The sequence below is a fragment of the Tachypleus tridentatus genome, chromosome 3 (assembly GCF_004210375.1).
Source record: "Tachypleus tridentatus isolate NWPU-2018 chromosome 3, ASM421037v1, whole genome shotgun sequence".
Classification (NCBI taxonomy): Eukaryota; Metazoa; Arthropoda; class Merostomata; order Xiphosura; family Limulidae; genus Tachypleus; species Tachypleus tridentatus.
The window spans coordinates 71,082,088-71,096,915 of record NC_134827.1 but is presented as its reverse complement, the minus strand read 5'-3'; the positions used below and the strand labels follow the sequence as shown (position 1 = coordinate 71,096,915).

At 33.3% G+C, this 14,828-nt stretch overlaps 1 protein-coding gene across 3 annotated transcripts in view; it reads right to left on the bottom strand.

The window, feature by feature from the left end:
- LOC143247127 (solute carrier family 35 member F6-like) overlaps window positions 1-14,828 on the bottom strand; it is a 25,291-nt gene extending 10,463 nt beyond the window's left edge. The window contains exons 1-5 of one of the 3 annotated variants that reach the window (XM_076494680.1): window positions 14,749-14,828; window positions 12,360-12,429; window positions 5,114-5,354; window positions 897-1,067; window positions 367-477 (exon numbers count right to left, since the gene is read on the bottom strand). In XM_076494680.1, coding sequence (XP_076350795.1) covers window positions 367-477; window positions 897-1,067; window positions 5,114-5,354; window positions 12,360-12,419 — 583 coding nt within the window. In that variant the 5' untranslated portion in view covers window positions 12,420-12,429; window positions 14,749-14,828. Of the gene's footprint in view, window positions 1-366; window positions 478-896; window positions 1,068-5,113; window positions 5,355-12,359; window positions 12,430-14,503 lie in introns of all 3 variants that reach the window. The other 2 variants (XM_076494679.1, XM_076494681.1) reach the window with 2 other exon arrangements.

Sequence of the window (14,828 nt, the reverse complement as noted above, 5' to 3'; positions counted from 1 at the left end):
AAAAAGGTATCATCGAATTTTATCTCATTTTACAGTGAATAGAAGAAAAAATACAATAAGAAATCCTTTTGTTCTTTAACCATAACTAAAGCCAATATAATCTTCTTTCCATTTAACAGAAAAGTAGTAGTATAGTTTCCTTCAATACTGTATTATCTATTAAATAAAATATTAATATCATTTTATAAATGAATAAAAAATAATTTAAAACATTTCAGGTTTCTGGTCATAGTACGACATTAATTGTAACTTGAACAATTTTTCCTTTGCCGTATAGCTACTTCTGAACTAAAGAAATAATGTCACAAACTTATATTCCATATTTATAATTACGCAGACAAATATTTTAAATGCCCTGTTACTTACCTTCCCAACCAACTGCTTGCAGTGGCGCCACGTTATGTTTGGTAATAAACTTTTCTTCAACCACCATTTGCGTAGCTGTTATGACTTGACCACAGACTATCAAAAGATCACCTGTAGTGCATAAAAAAACTAAAATGTGATTCAATATTCTAACATATTTTAAGGATAAGTATTATTTCGAGGTACTGACATTTATGCTAGAATCCTAGTTATTCTGTAATGATAGCGTTTATGTTTGTTACTTAATAATACATTAGGAATTTTGCAGTGTGGATATAAAGAGTAACTTTCATTTGTTATTTATCTGTTGACACCAGTATTTTTTTTAAAAAACTAAATTTCTCAAGAAGTTAATTCACAAACTTCATACTGTTAGCAAAATGTGTTAATATGATACAACTTCGTTACTTGTTGATTAACAAACATCCTAAATCACAATAAAAGACATTTAATTAGTTCTTATGAGTGTTTTCTAATTATAGAGGTCATGATAATTTCTGTAATTAAGAAATGTTTTCTATGTTTTCTACCAGTGATTACACTATTCCTGGATTTATCTTCCGAGGAGGAGTAAAGGCTATCAGCAAGTCCAACAATTATTAATCCAATGATAACCATAAAGATTCCGAGCCAGTCTTTAATCTTTAACTTTCGGTTCAGAAATGCCACGGACATTAAACCAGTGAATATAATAACAGCCCCTGTAAATAAGCAGGATTATGATTTAATAAGTCGATATAGTCAACACTAGTAAACACAACGTAATAACAACTCTTGTTAAGAAAAAAAAAAGGCACGTGCTTTAATCGTGTAATATTAAACAGGTATATTATTTTCATAGATGTAATTAAACTCTGTGAAAATTTTCATGTAGTGAACAAAATAACCATTATTGTTTTTCTATCCACTAGTACTAATTGAAAATTTGACCAACAAGGTTGTGAATTGTGACAAGACTACACTGCATGACAGCGTATTTCTTTATGTTTCAACTCGGTAGCTATAAGATAAGGTATTTAATCTAATGCAAGAATACATCTTACATCTGTTTCGTTACATCTAAACCGACGTTTTATAATAAATGCTAAAATACACAGTAAAAACAAAAACGACTTCGATTATGGCCGTTTCGGAATTTCTTCACACTTCAAAATCAGCGTTAAAATTTTAAATAGTTCACAATGTTTTACCCAACAACAAAAACATTAACTGTTAAGCGAAGAAGTTCTTGATACAACCAAATGTTTAGATGTTTTAAGCCGTGACAATATAATAGAATTTTGTAATAAAACGTGAGGCATACATATATTTAATAATATAAAGACAAATCATTATTGACCAAAGACTTAAATATGTGTATAAACACTACATTTAAAAATAATAATGATAATAATCAAACATAAACACGGAGAAACTGGAACTTATTAGATCAATGATGACAGGGTTGAGTTAATGTTATTATTAAATATTAAGTGATTACTGAAAGACTGCTTAAAGAAATATCTAACTTTCCTAATGCAAATCAATTCTTCACGGCAAACTTTGATATCCAGTCCATTTTCACTAAGATTCCACTTACGAAACCAATTAGATTGCGATTCCTACTGAGTCCTCCACTGATTTTATAAATTAATTTCGAATTTTAACGTTCTAACTCTTCACGCTTGTCACTCAATCACCGAGGTGAAAGGGCATGTGACATTTATGGAAGGGAATGAATGATAAAAACTGTAAAAAAAAAATCATCTTTCTAGAATTATAAACCGAGAAAGGGGACTCGGCGTAACCACTTATTTAAAACAAAAATAGTTTAGCTGTAAAATTAAAAGCGTGGCCAAGAAAAAGGGTATTTCTTAAACAAAAAGAACGACTGAAATAGTTGATATTAAAATACGGCCAAGGCAAGCAATATTATTGAAGAAATAGTTTAAAATTGATTGTTAAAAAAGTAAAGTCTATATTTGTTTTAAAATTATTTTCTTATGATGTTTATCAATTTGTTTAACTCTAGTACAAATAAAAATGTATCTCTAACAGCTGGTATGGGTGTTAACACTTTTACTAATAAAGCAAAGAACAACGTTTTGACCTTCGTAGGTCATCTTCATCAAATAGCACAAATATGAGCTACTTGTCATTTGGTCTCTTTTTTGTGCATACTAACACACACACATGATAATAAAACGGGCATATCAACAGCATTTATTTCACAGTCTTTGTAAGTAGCCACAGTGAACTCTCACGCTTCATATCTAATGAGTCTTTTGCTTTACAATTAACAATACCAGATATTTCTTTAGTTCGTGGATTGTTTAAGGTGGAACAGATTTAACAAATGGTTCAACCAACTTTCATTTTATGGGTGCCTTTTTTTCACAGTTAATTGATGCTGCAAAATGTATTCTCAAAATTGCTGCTAACCTTCTTTAAAGTATTATGCGGCACTGACAATTCTAAAACACTCAATTTAGCATATTGTACAAGTACTGATACTGAATCTTTGCCAATGCTAAAAGTATAAATCTTTTGCCCCTTTGGACCAAGATCCAGTTTTAAAGTGTATTCATTTTCAATTCACTGAAATGGCATTATATAACTAATATCAGCCTTCTGTTTCGCCTGTAGAGTACACTTGAATTAAATTTAAACAAACGATCACCTACCTTAATTGAGCTACTCAGCACAAAGTTGATAACAATCTTTTGCCTTACCGTTCCACCGCATGTTGCACTTTTCTAATCATCAAGTTTAAATACAATTAACTGTTGAGTACTATCAAGCCGGGTGCACACCCTGAGTGGTGCATTACAATTGTTACTTAAGTTACTATATTTCACTGTCTACTCTTGGGCAAAGTTAATCAGACAGTCCTTTTTTATGATCTTTTTATCTTCACAGACCGAAATATTCATGACTCTTTGTTCCTTGTCTGTAGCGATAATTTTGTTATATTTGGTGCACAAATTTCTGTACTAACGCAATGGTTTACCAAAGAAGACAGGCTAGTATAATGGTGAAGAAGCGCTTGAAGAAAATGTACGGGATCTTACTGACGGAGTGCATCAAACAGATCTCCAAGCTCATTACACATACAAGTGTAAACAAAAGTTGTGTTATCAATAGTTTCATAGTTTTTGACAACTGTTTAATAGATTAATTTGAGTCTTTAATAACTTTGTTCCACAAAGTTTTGCTATATAAATTGTGTCATAATATGTAAGAAACATAACTTGACAAATACTCACTTTTGGTAAAAAAGTTAACAACTTTGCTGCATGATTACCAGATTTCTGTTAAATTACCAAAGCTGATGTTGTTGCACACCACTGTCCATCAGTAACAGCTTTGGACCTTTACTTGTAGGAAGTAACGATAGGACCATTGGTGAAAATTTATAGAACAATGATCTATAATATTTATCAAGTGAAAACCAGACAGACATTGCCTAACAGCTCTGGCCACAGATAAAGATTATGTTACCAATGTCTTCAATAACATTATGTGTGGTGTTAGCATATACGCTCGCAACTGGAAAATGACATCGAATAAAAAAATGATTCAGTACTGGGAATTTATTTGCTCATGACAATCAATAAACTTTATGTTGTTATCGACATTTGTTTGATCTATACTATACATAACTGAACGCCCAATGCCTATTGCTCCATTTACAAGTCCAAACGACAATGTTTTTCGTGAGCATAACCTTGCAGCCAGTCTTTATTACAATATATTTTTTGAAGCCAGCCGTGAGAGTACTGTTGTCACTGTAGTTAGAAAGCTTTCTGGAGATTTTTGAACGTAAATACTCAGCAAAAACATATCCATTAAGATTTTTAAGCATTGTGATATTGTGGTGTCTTTACATGTTCCACTGGCAGCATTAGCAATCAGTGAATGGTTCACTCATTAATATTAAATACTGCAATACCTGAAGGTACCACAATGGAAACATTTTTATCAGTTGCTGATTGAATTCTTGCTTTAATAGTTTTTATTAAAAATCTATCAGTTATTGCTCACGTAACTCAGAAGCAATCGACCTGGAAGACATCATACGGTTTCGATGAGCATTGGTGAGGATCTAGTGACCATCGCGTGCTGTAGTGGTACGTGGATGGCCTGTATGTCTGCTGGGACTCACACTTCTGGTTGCAGCTCTTCTTCTGAGAACTCTGCTGATGGTCTGCCTGGATATACTAAGTCATCTTGCAATATCGCCTTGTTTCAACCCCTCGTTGTCGTAGGCAGCCAAACCATCCGATTTCTCAAACCTACGTTAGTAGCACCTGGCATAATGTCTAAAGCTGAAAACGCGTCGCCAAAGGTAGGGTATAAAAGTAACACCAAAATCCCTACGTTTGGGACAAGTCTCAGAACGCTCTCGTGTTCAAGGAATTAAACCGACTCAAAATGAACTCAGGTAATGCAGAGTAGTAGAGAAATAAAACTTGAAATTTTTTAAGAGCAATACACAAAGTGAATTTAGTTTTTAAATGACATAAATGACCAAAAATCACATTTTTTCGAACATGTAACAACCTTTTTGAGCAAGAGTGTATTTTGTTAAAAGAAAAAAAAACACGTGAAAACAATATATTTTATATTTGGGTGTTTCAAATCAAAAGCTCATTTTCCAGTATATCGAAGTAATTCTTATCGAAAAATTATTCTTACAAACTAATGTCGTGTACATTTTAAGAAGAAACAACAGTTCAAAATGTTTTGATTTATTTTACATTGTTACCTCTGAACATTTGGAAACTTGACGCATTTGTCATATTGAGGCCAATGTACATCACAGAGGTTCCTAACATATCACACATGGCAGGAAGTAAAAATATTAGTGGATTGAAATTCCTATTTCCATCGATACTCGCTGGTAACTTCACGTTGACACCTCCAGGTAAGCGACGTCTGTTGTAGTATATTAGAAGTAATTTAAAAGCCGCCAAACATGATAATTCGCCAAGGAACATTCCTGTTGCCTAGGAGGAATAAAATTATTTTGATATTATACAAAGTTGAGAGGGCAAGATTAAACGATTTTCAATGTTAATCGCACAGCTAAAATATGTATCAGTAAAAATCCTTAATGCCTTAATTGCCTTAATGGTTAAAGTGTCCGAACCTAACGCTGAAATCTTGCATTCAAGTACCAATACAGTTAGGACTTTTTATAATTTTTTTAAAATAAGTGATCATGTTTATGCAAAACTCATTCAATATTAGAAAAAAACATGAACACCATGATATTTAAAATCAATATTTCTTTATGTAGGTTTTAAACACTGGATATCAAAGTGGCTCAGTGGTTGCAGTGCATAACTCTTTTGTGGAACTCTTGCTTGCAATTCCCAGTCCAGTTGTTTTTGTTTTTTTTTCGTTTTGTTTTGTATTTTTATAAATGATCACATTTATAGCATGCTCCTTCAAAAGTATCATGGATTAAATCAGGGATTTAATATACTGGTTAACTTTCGAATTCAAAAATGGAATGTTTAAAGCATCAAGCCATATTAGCTTTCCATTTTTAACAGCATCTATGAAACAAATTCTATAGTAACTTTTAAATAAAACTTAAAATAGCTTAGAAAAAATGTGAAAAAATAATCCATCGCTTAGAATGAGAAAGAAAGGGTAGATGAGTAGCACAATGGAATCAAGAAAGCTTAACAAACATTACGATAAATGAAGCAAAGGGAAAAGAATTGGTTTGGTCAAATAAAACTCTTGAAGAAAGTGAAGAAGATAAACTGATGATGAAAGACTTGCAAACGGGTAATTGTATATTTATTTGTTTGAAGTTAAGTACAAAGTTTCACAATGGGCTGTCTGTGCTCTGGCAACTACGGGTATCAAAACCCAGTTTCTAGAATTGTAAGCGTGCAGACATACCCCTATGCAAACGGGTTCTGGACTCCAACATCTTTCCAGAGCACTTAACAGGTACATCAGCTAGATATAAATTAAAATTTGGTGAGACACCTATTATTTTAATTAATTCAAAGTAAAATGACAATAGATTTTACAGTAGCTAAATTCTAATTGTAACATTTTAACTCACAGTACTGGGTCATTACAAAGCAGCAATAATATTCACTCCTAACTTATATTTAAAAATACATACTTCAGACCTTTTGTATATATTATTAATCTAATTATGCAAAAACCAATTTGCTTGTTCTGAATTTCGCGCAAAGCCACTCGAGGGCTATCTGTGCTAGCCGTCCCTAATTTAGTAGTGTAAGACTAGAGGGAAGGCAGCTAGTCATCACCACCCACCGCCAACTCTTGGGCTACTCTTTTACTAACGAATAGTGAGATTGACCGTCATATTATAACGCTCCCACGGCTGAAAGGGTGAGCATGTTTGATGCGACTGGGATTCGACCCCGCTACCCTCAGCTTACCAGTCGAACGCCTTAACGCGCTTGACCATACCGGGCCAACCAGTTTGCAATTCCGGCTTATAATTAAAAGTAAATTCAAAGGTAATAATAAAGTATTAAAAGTCAAATGCATTCTAAATTATTAAGCATATTTTAATCATATAGGTGTCAAGAATGTTATATTCTTACAAATTCCTAGACCATTTTGTCCTCAACAGAAACTGCCAATAAGGAAATACTTGAAATACGTAATTATTCTACACAGTAAATTACTTTATACTTGGACCATAAGTTGTAAGAAGTGTCTTATATTAAAATGATTTTGGAGCATCATCACGTCATTACAGTCCAAAACATCATGACTGGTCATACCCCATCTGACGAATGTCAGCACTATCACGTGCTATGTAATTTTATTATTATAAGGTTATTTGTATTAATTGTATAATTCTTTGACAATATATTTTATTTAATGTATTATTGTCAATTTTTAATTCTCTAAGGAGGAAGGCGTTACTGATTTATTATTATATTTTTATTTTAATACCTACGTTTGTTTCAGTGCAGTTTTTTTTTTTTTTGCGCGTGACGTATTCTGTTGGATGTGAACTCTTTCATTTAACATGTGTCAGTTAGCAATGTATCTTGACTTAGGCTCTATATAAGTCCTGGACGTTCACTCTGTGATGATATCATGTGTCCTGCAAGAACCCAGAAGCTTCACAGCTAGAAAAACTTTAAGGATTCATCTTGACAAGTAAATCACCTTTAGAATTGGTCAAGACAAAAAAACCAATGACTAGTCAGGAAAAGAAAGACTGACAATGTTTAGAACTTGACCTAAAGTACTGAACATTTGGAATTAAGTCAAAAGCTAAGTAAATTCTAATTGATCAAAGGTTCAGTTGGCTGTATCGGTTGCGGGAGTCACAATTCCTAGTGAGCAAAACTCAGTTATAACTGTGAAGTAGATAATGATCAAATAACCTTCTTACAGATTTAACATGCACTTGCACCCATTCTTGCCCAGAGAACGTGAGTTTACCAATTCCCCGGTTTCCCTGAGTTTTTTATCCATCCAGCTACCTGTGACCAGTGAATGAGGACACGTAAAGAAAATTATCCGATTTGACCTCATCCATATTTTTAATCTGGTTATCATGTAGACAGAGCTTAGTTCTAGTGAGAAGGAATGGGGTCATGACTGCTCACGCCCTACATTGTCGAGATTACTTTGGTTAGGCAATCTACTCTCATTTTAACCGTTAGCTTTGTCAACACTCCCATTATATTTCCTAAAAAAATTTTCTTCCATTCACAAATTGTGTAAGTTTCCCCTTACACACGCAACTTGCAGTTTCACGCTTTAAAACTATAATTCGTCATGAAACAACGTTAATAAAATATTACTTATTAAAAATATTCAATCTGCATGAATTAAAATATTTATATTACAATCAAGTATAATACTAAGTACACCACCTGCATATATTTGTTATGATATCTTCGCCATTATTTGTGAATTCCATATACTATTGGCAATTCAACCCATTCACTGTTTATTCATCTTGATGAAATCGAGATATCCTTGTACAATGCTTTGGAGAAACACTACGTAAAATTGTGTTTTTCTCCTCTATCAACTTAGTATCAGGCTCTTTGTAGCTGTCATCTCTTCAATAAAAATTCATCATCTGCAGAATAGCTCATCTCAGTGTTAAAACAGAAATATTACGACAGAGCGACTGAAAATGGTAAGTACATTGTATTTTGTAATAATACTTTCAAGTTTATTCATCAGAGTTAACTTTATATACACCATTTTGTAATGTTGAGGTCAAGTCCTTATTTCCAAATTATTGTTATTCTTTTTATCTATTATCATATTTTTGGTGTTATTAATTCATGTATGTGCATTTGTATTTGAAACACTCATGAGCAACACATTTATTGTTCCTACAGTGTTAGTACACACACACATATATTTCTGTTAATATGTACTTATGTCACTATTACATTTACCAAGTGCTCTAGTAGCTTATAAGCCTATACGAACTACTTCAGTAATGTATGAGTTATCTGCTGATGCTACTAAATGATAGTGACTGTAGTGTCATCTTAGTACCATCATACTCAATTAATTTATAGTCATGCTTCATGAATTAAATAATCATTGTTCAATATTTAGACAAATCAAGATATTTAAACTAAATGTTTATTTACCAAGAACAAATTAGTGCTGTTGCCAGTATACTCAAATATTAGTTAGACAAAACTGGACTCTAAAGAATTTTCATCACTCAGCTGAATTGCTGGGATTATTCCTTGATATCACATGATGTTTCACATTGGAAAATTCTCTAAGTGGCTTGGAAAAATAAAGGTTCACAACACTCTTTCAACCACTAGCTTCTCAGTCCAATAATCATCCTAACTGTCAAGTGATAATTTTATAACGTAATACAAATATTGCAGCTCATTGTGACTTGAAAAGCAAGAAATTTTACTTCCTTTCAGTTGATAATTGTGTAGAACAATAATCTTCCTAGCTCTCAATAATCAAGTGGCAACTATAAAATGTAGTTTATACATTCTACTGAACACCACTATTCAAAGATTCAAAAGGTCAGGAATACTGTTTCCTTTCCATCATTAGTTGTTTTAACCAATAATCATTCTAAGTTTGATGATTAAGCAGCAGCTCTGCTTTGTACTTTCTTCCAATACTATGTAATGGTTCAGAAAGCAAGGGTCATCATGCTCTTATAGCCATCAATCTTTCAATCATTTGACAGTCCTAATTTTGCTGAAGTTATCATCCTATTCCACTAGTCAGTTTATATTGGATAATTATCTGGCTCACCAAAGACAACCAGATAAGTATCTGCAGCTTAAATTTTCTCATCAGGTAGGTCAAGACGACTAAAAAAGTACCCTCGTTCTCCTCTGACTCATCCGTTTCTTCTCCAGTCTCTTGATCATGTAGTGCACTAAAGGTTTGCTGTAAGGCATAGATGTAGCTTGTTGACATGTGGCTCAGTGGTAAGTTTGAGGACATATACCACTAGCAGTCGGGGTTTGAAATTAGCGGTGGACGTTTCTCATGTAGTCAGTTGTGCAGAGTTGCAATTAGAGACAAACAAATAAAATTGCTTAGATACATTTAGATTAACTGTATATCTTACTGAAATTAATTAAGAACAGCCGTCCTTAATTTAGCAGTGACAGACTAGAGGGAAGGCGGCTAGTCCTCACCATCCACCAGCAACTCTTGGTCTACACTTTTATAAAAAATAGTAGGATTTACCGTAACATTATCACACCCCCGCGGTAGAAAGGGAGAACATGTTTGGTGAGACAGAAGTTTGAGCCTCAGATAGCGTGTCAAGTGCCTTAACCATGTTGGGCACACACAGTAGCAATTGTCTTAAATAGAGACTATCATAACTGAATGTATTTTATTTTATAACATCTATGATTAAAAACAAATCTTCCAAAACAATATTTAAAAATGTTTCTGTGATGCCCTAAAAACCTACATGCCTATGATTATTATAAAATAATAATGAACATTAAGTTTCAATCAATAGGAGAACTTTAATATATTCGCTATTTGTTATAATCTTTCTTTTTGCTATTGGTGTAACATTTCTCAGCCTAAAGCTTTATTGAACTGAAAGTAGTTTATACAAATACCGGTTGTTTGAAGTATCTTTCGAAATTTAGAATATGTCATTACATTTCTGTCTTGATGTAACTACGAGGACATTCAGCGAAAACCATTAAGTTTGTTTGTTTGTTTTGGAATTTCGCACAAAGCTACTCGAGGGCTATCTGTGCTAGCCGTCCCTAATTTAGCAGTGTAGGACTAGAGCAGGGGTTCTTAACCAGGGGTGCCCGCACCCCTAGGGGGTGCGAAGATGATTCCCAAGGGGTGCGAGGATGCCCATGAATAATTAAAGCAAATCTATATTTTTACATAAGAGTATGCTTTATATTTCTCCTAAGAAGAAGTTTCCTAAGTTTCCAGGGGGTGCGAGAAATGATTACTGATTTGAAAGGGGTGAAAACACTGAAAAAGGTTAAGAACCACTGGACTAGAGGGAAGGCAGCTAGTCATCACCACCCACCGCCAACTCTTGGGCTACTCCTTTACCAACGAAAAGTGGGATTGACCGTCACATTATAACGCCCCCACGGCTGAGAGGGCGAGCATGTTTGGCGCGACTCGGGCGCGAACCCGCGACCCTCAGATTACGAAGCGCACGCCTTAACGCGCTAGGCCATGCCAGGCCTAGCCATTAAGTAGAAATTTAAATGAAAAAGGGTAAACTGATATGATATTATTTCACTTCTGCTATCAAACGTTTGATTGTTTTACATGTATTACTAGATATGAGCTTTCAACTGATAATGTGTCATTATGAATAATTAACCAAATATCTTCAGAATCGTCATACTAATGATGAGTGAAAATGGTCATTTATAGCATTGTGGGTATAACACTATATATGTATATACCATAGTTATATTGATTTGCATTGCCAATAGTCAAATAAAGTTAGTTGCAAAGATGAAACGAGTGCACAATTGTCAATTAAGTGAACAGTAATAAAGAAAATGCTCCCCGGTAAGTTAAGTTTAAAACTGTGATTAATGTTTTTCTAGTATATTTGATCTTCTTCTTTTGAGGGTAAGTAGTTTTCTCGACAAATGACATATATATATATCAGTACAAAACACCTAACGGGCAAAAGCTCTGTGCTTTGTCGTTTGGTAAACTAGGCAGCTGCCTAGGGCCACGAGAGGTATACATTTTGTAAATGTATAGTGTTAATACAAACCATGATAACAAGAACCTAAACAAAGGAAAAGTGAAAGATAACAACCATAATATGCAATATTTTGTATCAGGGAGTGACACAGACAATACTGTAAAGCATATTCAGAATTGCATATTTTCGATAGGACGTACACATAATGTCTTTGTCTTCCGGAATCATGTTCTGGAACCTGGTGTCGGAGCTTAAAATGCTCCTCAAGACAGCAATGAGTAAAATTGCTATCTCATATAGAAAAAAATGGTAGAGGGTAGCTCATGAACAACTTCTGCAAGGGCCGAACAAAATGTAAATACGGTCCTGATAGTTAACGTGAAATTTGTTTGTATACATTTATCGTGCTTCAGGGATAAACTAAACATATTTAATGTTAAATAATCTAATATTTGAAAGATCTTTTTGTATATTTCGTAATTAATATGTATGACCGAGAATTCATTCACTCCGTAAAATAAATATTCTCTTAAAGGTCTCTTTCAAGGTACAACAACGCTTTACAAAGTTTAAATTTGTTGATCATTAATATGATTTTTTTTTCTTATCGTGATTAAAGGTAGGTAATTTAATAACCAATTATATCATTACGTCTTACATTTAAACCATTGTCCCTTATATTGCCGAACTTTATTAGGCTTAAAATCCTGCGCAAATCTTCTAGAAACAGCAAAATTACTACTTCGAAAAGGATTATTCTTAGTTCTAAATTTTTTCCCCTTAATATAACATGTAACAAACGGTATGAAATTAGTTTTTACTTTACCTGAAGAAAGGGGTGATCAAAAGAATGGACCGTGCCATATTTTCCTTCTGACATTGACATATCAGCCCATCTGAATAAATAAAAAAAAAAGTCATTGATATTTGTAAACTTCCGAACAGGTCTGTAGAATTTCCTTAGAACATATAAATATGTATATATAGTAGTGTCAGCACATTAGTCTAATTATATGTCGAGTTCACCATAGTATTTTTCTACAGTCTTCACTTGCTTATCATTTTAAGAGCAACTTACAACCACCATAAATCCACTGGAGAACATTTTGTTACACAGTCTGTACTCATTTTTAATATATTGTTTTTACAGTAAAGAGATAATAAATTACATAAGCATTGCCAGACAATTAGGCGAGCTTAAGTGTTATCTGTTATGACAAAATGCTTCAATTTCTCGCATGTCAAATATCATTTAGCTTTCCACAGGTGGTCTTCCTTTCAATTACGTTCTTTAGGAGAAATTTAGAAACATGGCATTTATAATAATTTTGTGTACATAAAGGTGTAAAGGTCGTCTTGTTTAGAGCTCTAAGGTAAGCATCTAGTTTAGTTTTGATGGGCCTATGTGTTCTCAGTTTATTTTACAACACACAGCCTGTGACGTGTAGCTGGTTGTGGAATATTCTGCAGTTTCCCCCGTTTAATTATGTTTTACATTGTTTCACTGATACCGTTAAATTCTACAGGAAAGTTTTCATTCAGAACATAAACCCTAATTTAGAAATATCGACCACAGTAAAGACTACCAACCGTCAAATCCTGGGCTAATCTTTATCAACAATGACAGCTGAAATGAGGAGCATGTTCGGCGAATCAAGTGCTCTATTAGGTCTTAGCAGACATATTATTACACATTTTGTGATTGAGAATTCAGTGAAGCATATATTTATAAGTTAATCAGTAGTGATAGAGAATTCAATGAAATATTGCCTCCAGCGACTCCGTTTGTGGAAAGAAAAAGAGTAGTTTCTAACATAAAAAAAAGACTGATAAAATACGGTTACTTAGTAAAATACTTATTTAGTCAAGCTTGCTATAAATCGAGTAAATTTATCTTAAAATATATTAGGCCTAGAGTAATGTCAGAGTTTATACTCAAAAGTTTGTGTGTAAACTTGAGCCTTGCGCCAAACGTGAGTGAAGAAATAAATAACTTATCGTTGTTGCATGGACTGAACTTGATTATTTTTACTAAATAATCCAAATGAAACCATTGAACGATAGAACACGTTAAAATGATAACATAACATAACATAACTAGAGCCTGTTAGACACTCAAGGTAATCCCTTCTACTTGAAAAAAAAATCATTTTTAAGAAATCATTATGATGAAAACCACACAAAATCAAAATCTTAAATAAATCGCAACCAAAGAAATCAAATAATCATAAATAAAGTATCTCCTTCTCAGTAAATAAACCGGTATACTGAGGACTTACAAACTCACATAATTACAAAAACATATATTTTGAAATCACTAAGTTTTTGAATATTCAATGCTAAGACTTCGTTTTATTTGTTTGTTTTGAATTTCGCGCAAAGGTACACAAGGGCTATCTGCGCTAGCCGTCCCTAATTTAGCAGTGTAAGACCAGAGGGAAGGCAGCTAGTCATCAACACCCACCGCCAACTCTTGGGCTACACTTTTACCAACGAATAGTGGGACTGACCGTTACATTATAACGCCCCCACGACTGAAAGGGTGAGCATGTTTGGCGTGACGGGAATTCAAACCCGCGACCCTCGGATTACAAGTCGAGCGCCTTAACCATCTGGCTGTACCGGGCCCAATGCTAAGAGAACATTTATCTTAATTTTTAACATATATATATATTGATGCTCTAGCTGAATTTCAGGGATCTTTTTTTTTATGGAGAACTAAAAGATAACACAACATTAATCTTAATTTTTATGTTATATTTTAGTTCTCCATAAAAAAATGATCCCTGAAATTCAGCTAGAGCATTAATATATATATATTTTAAAAATACGTATTTGCATAAATTATCTGAAATATATGTTGTTGTATTTTACTTATTCTGATGGACTACAGTCTTTTGCATAGCAATGGAGTTGCCTTAGTTATAAATTTAATACAATCATTCAACGAAATATCAAGAAAATACTAACTTTGTTGCTAAAGTATTGATAGATCCAGTTGCAACCATCATAATGGCGATAATTATTTGTTGTTTCGTCCAACGATGCATAATTAAACTTTTAAAATTCGATACTTAGATGTTAATTGCAATTATTCTAACTTATTAAAAGACAAAAACAAACGTTTGAATATTCCTCTTGATTAACAATTACTCTTCGTGAAATTCAGTCTTCTGACTCAAAAGGAAAAAAAACAAAACAAAAACTACCCTTACCTCTGAGGGTAGTTGTTTGGTAATATCAGGTATAGTGCAAGAAGTTAAAAAGATACTCCCCTCAAGTCACATGTCAGTAT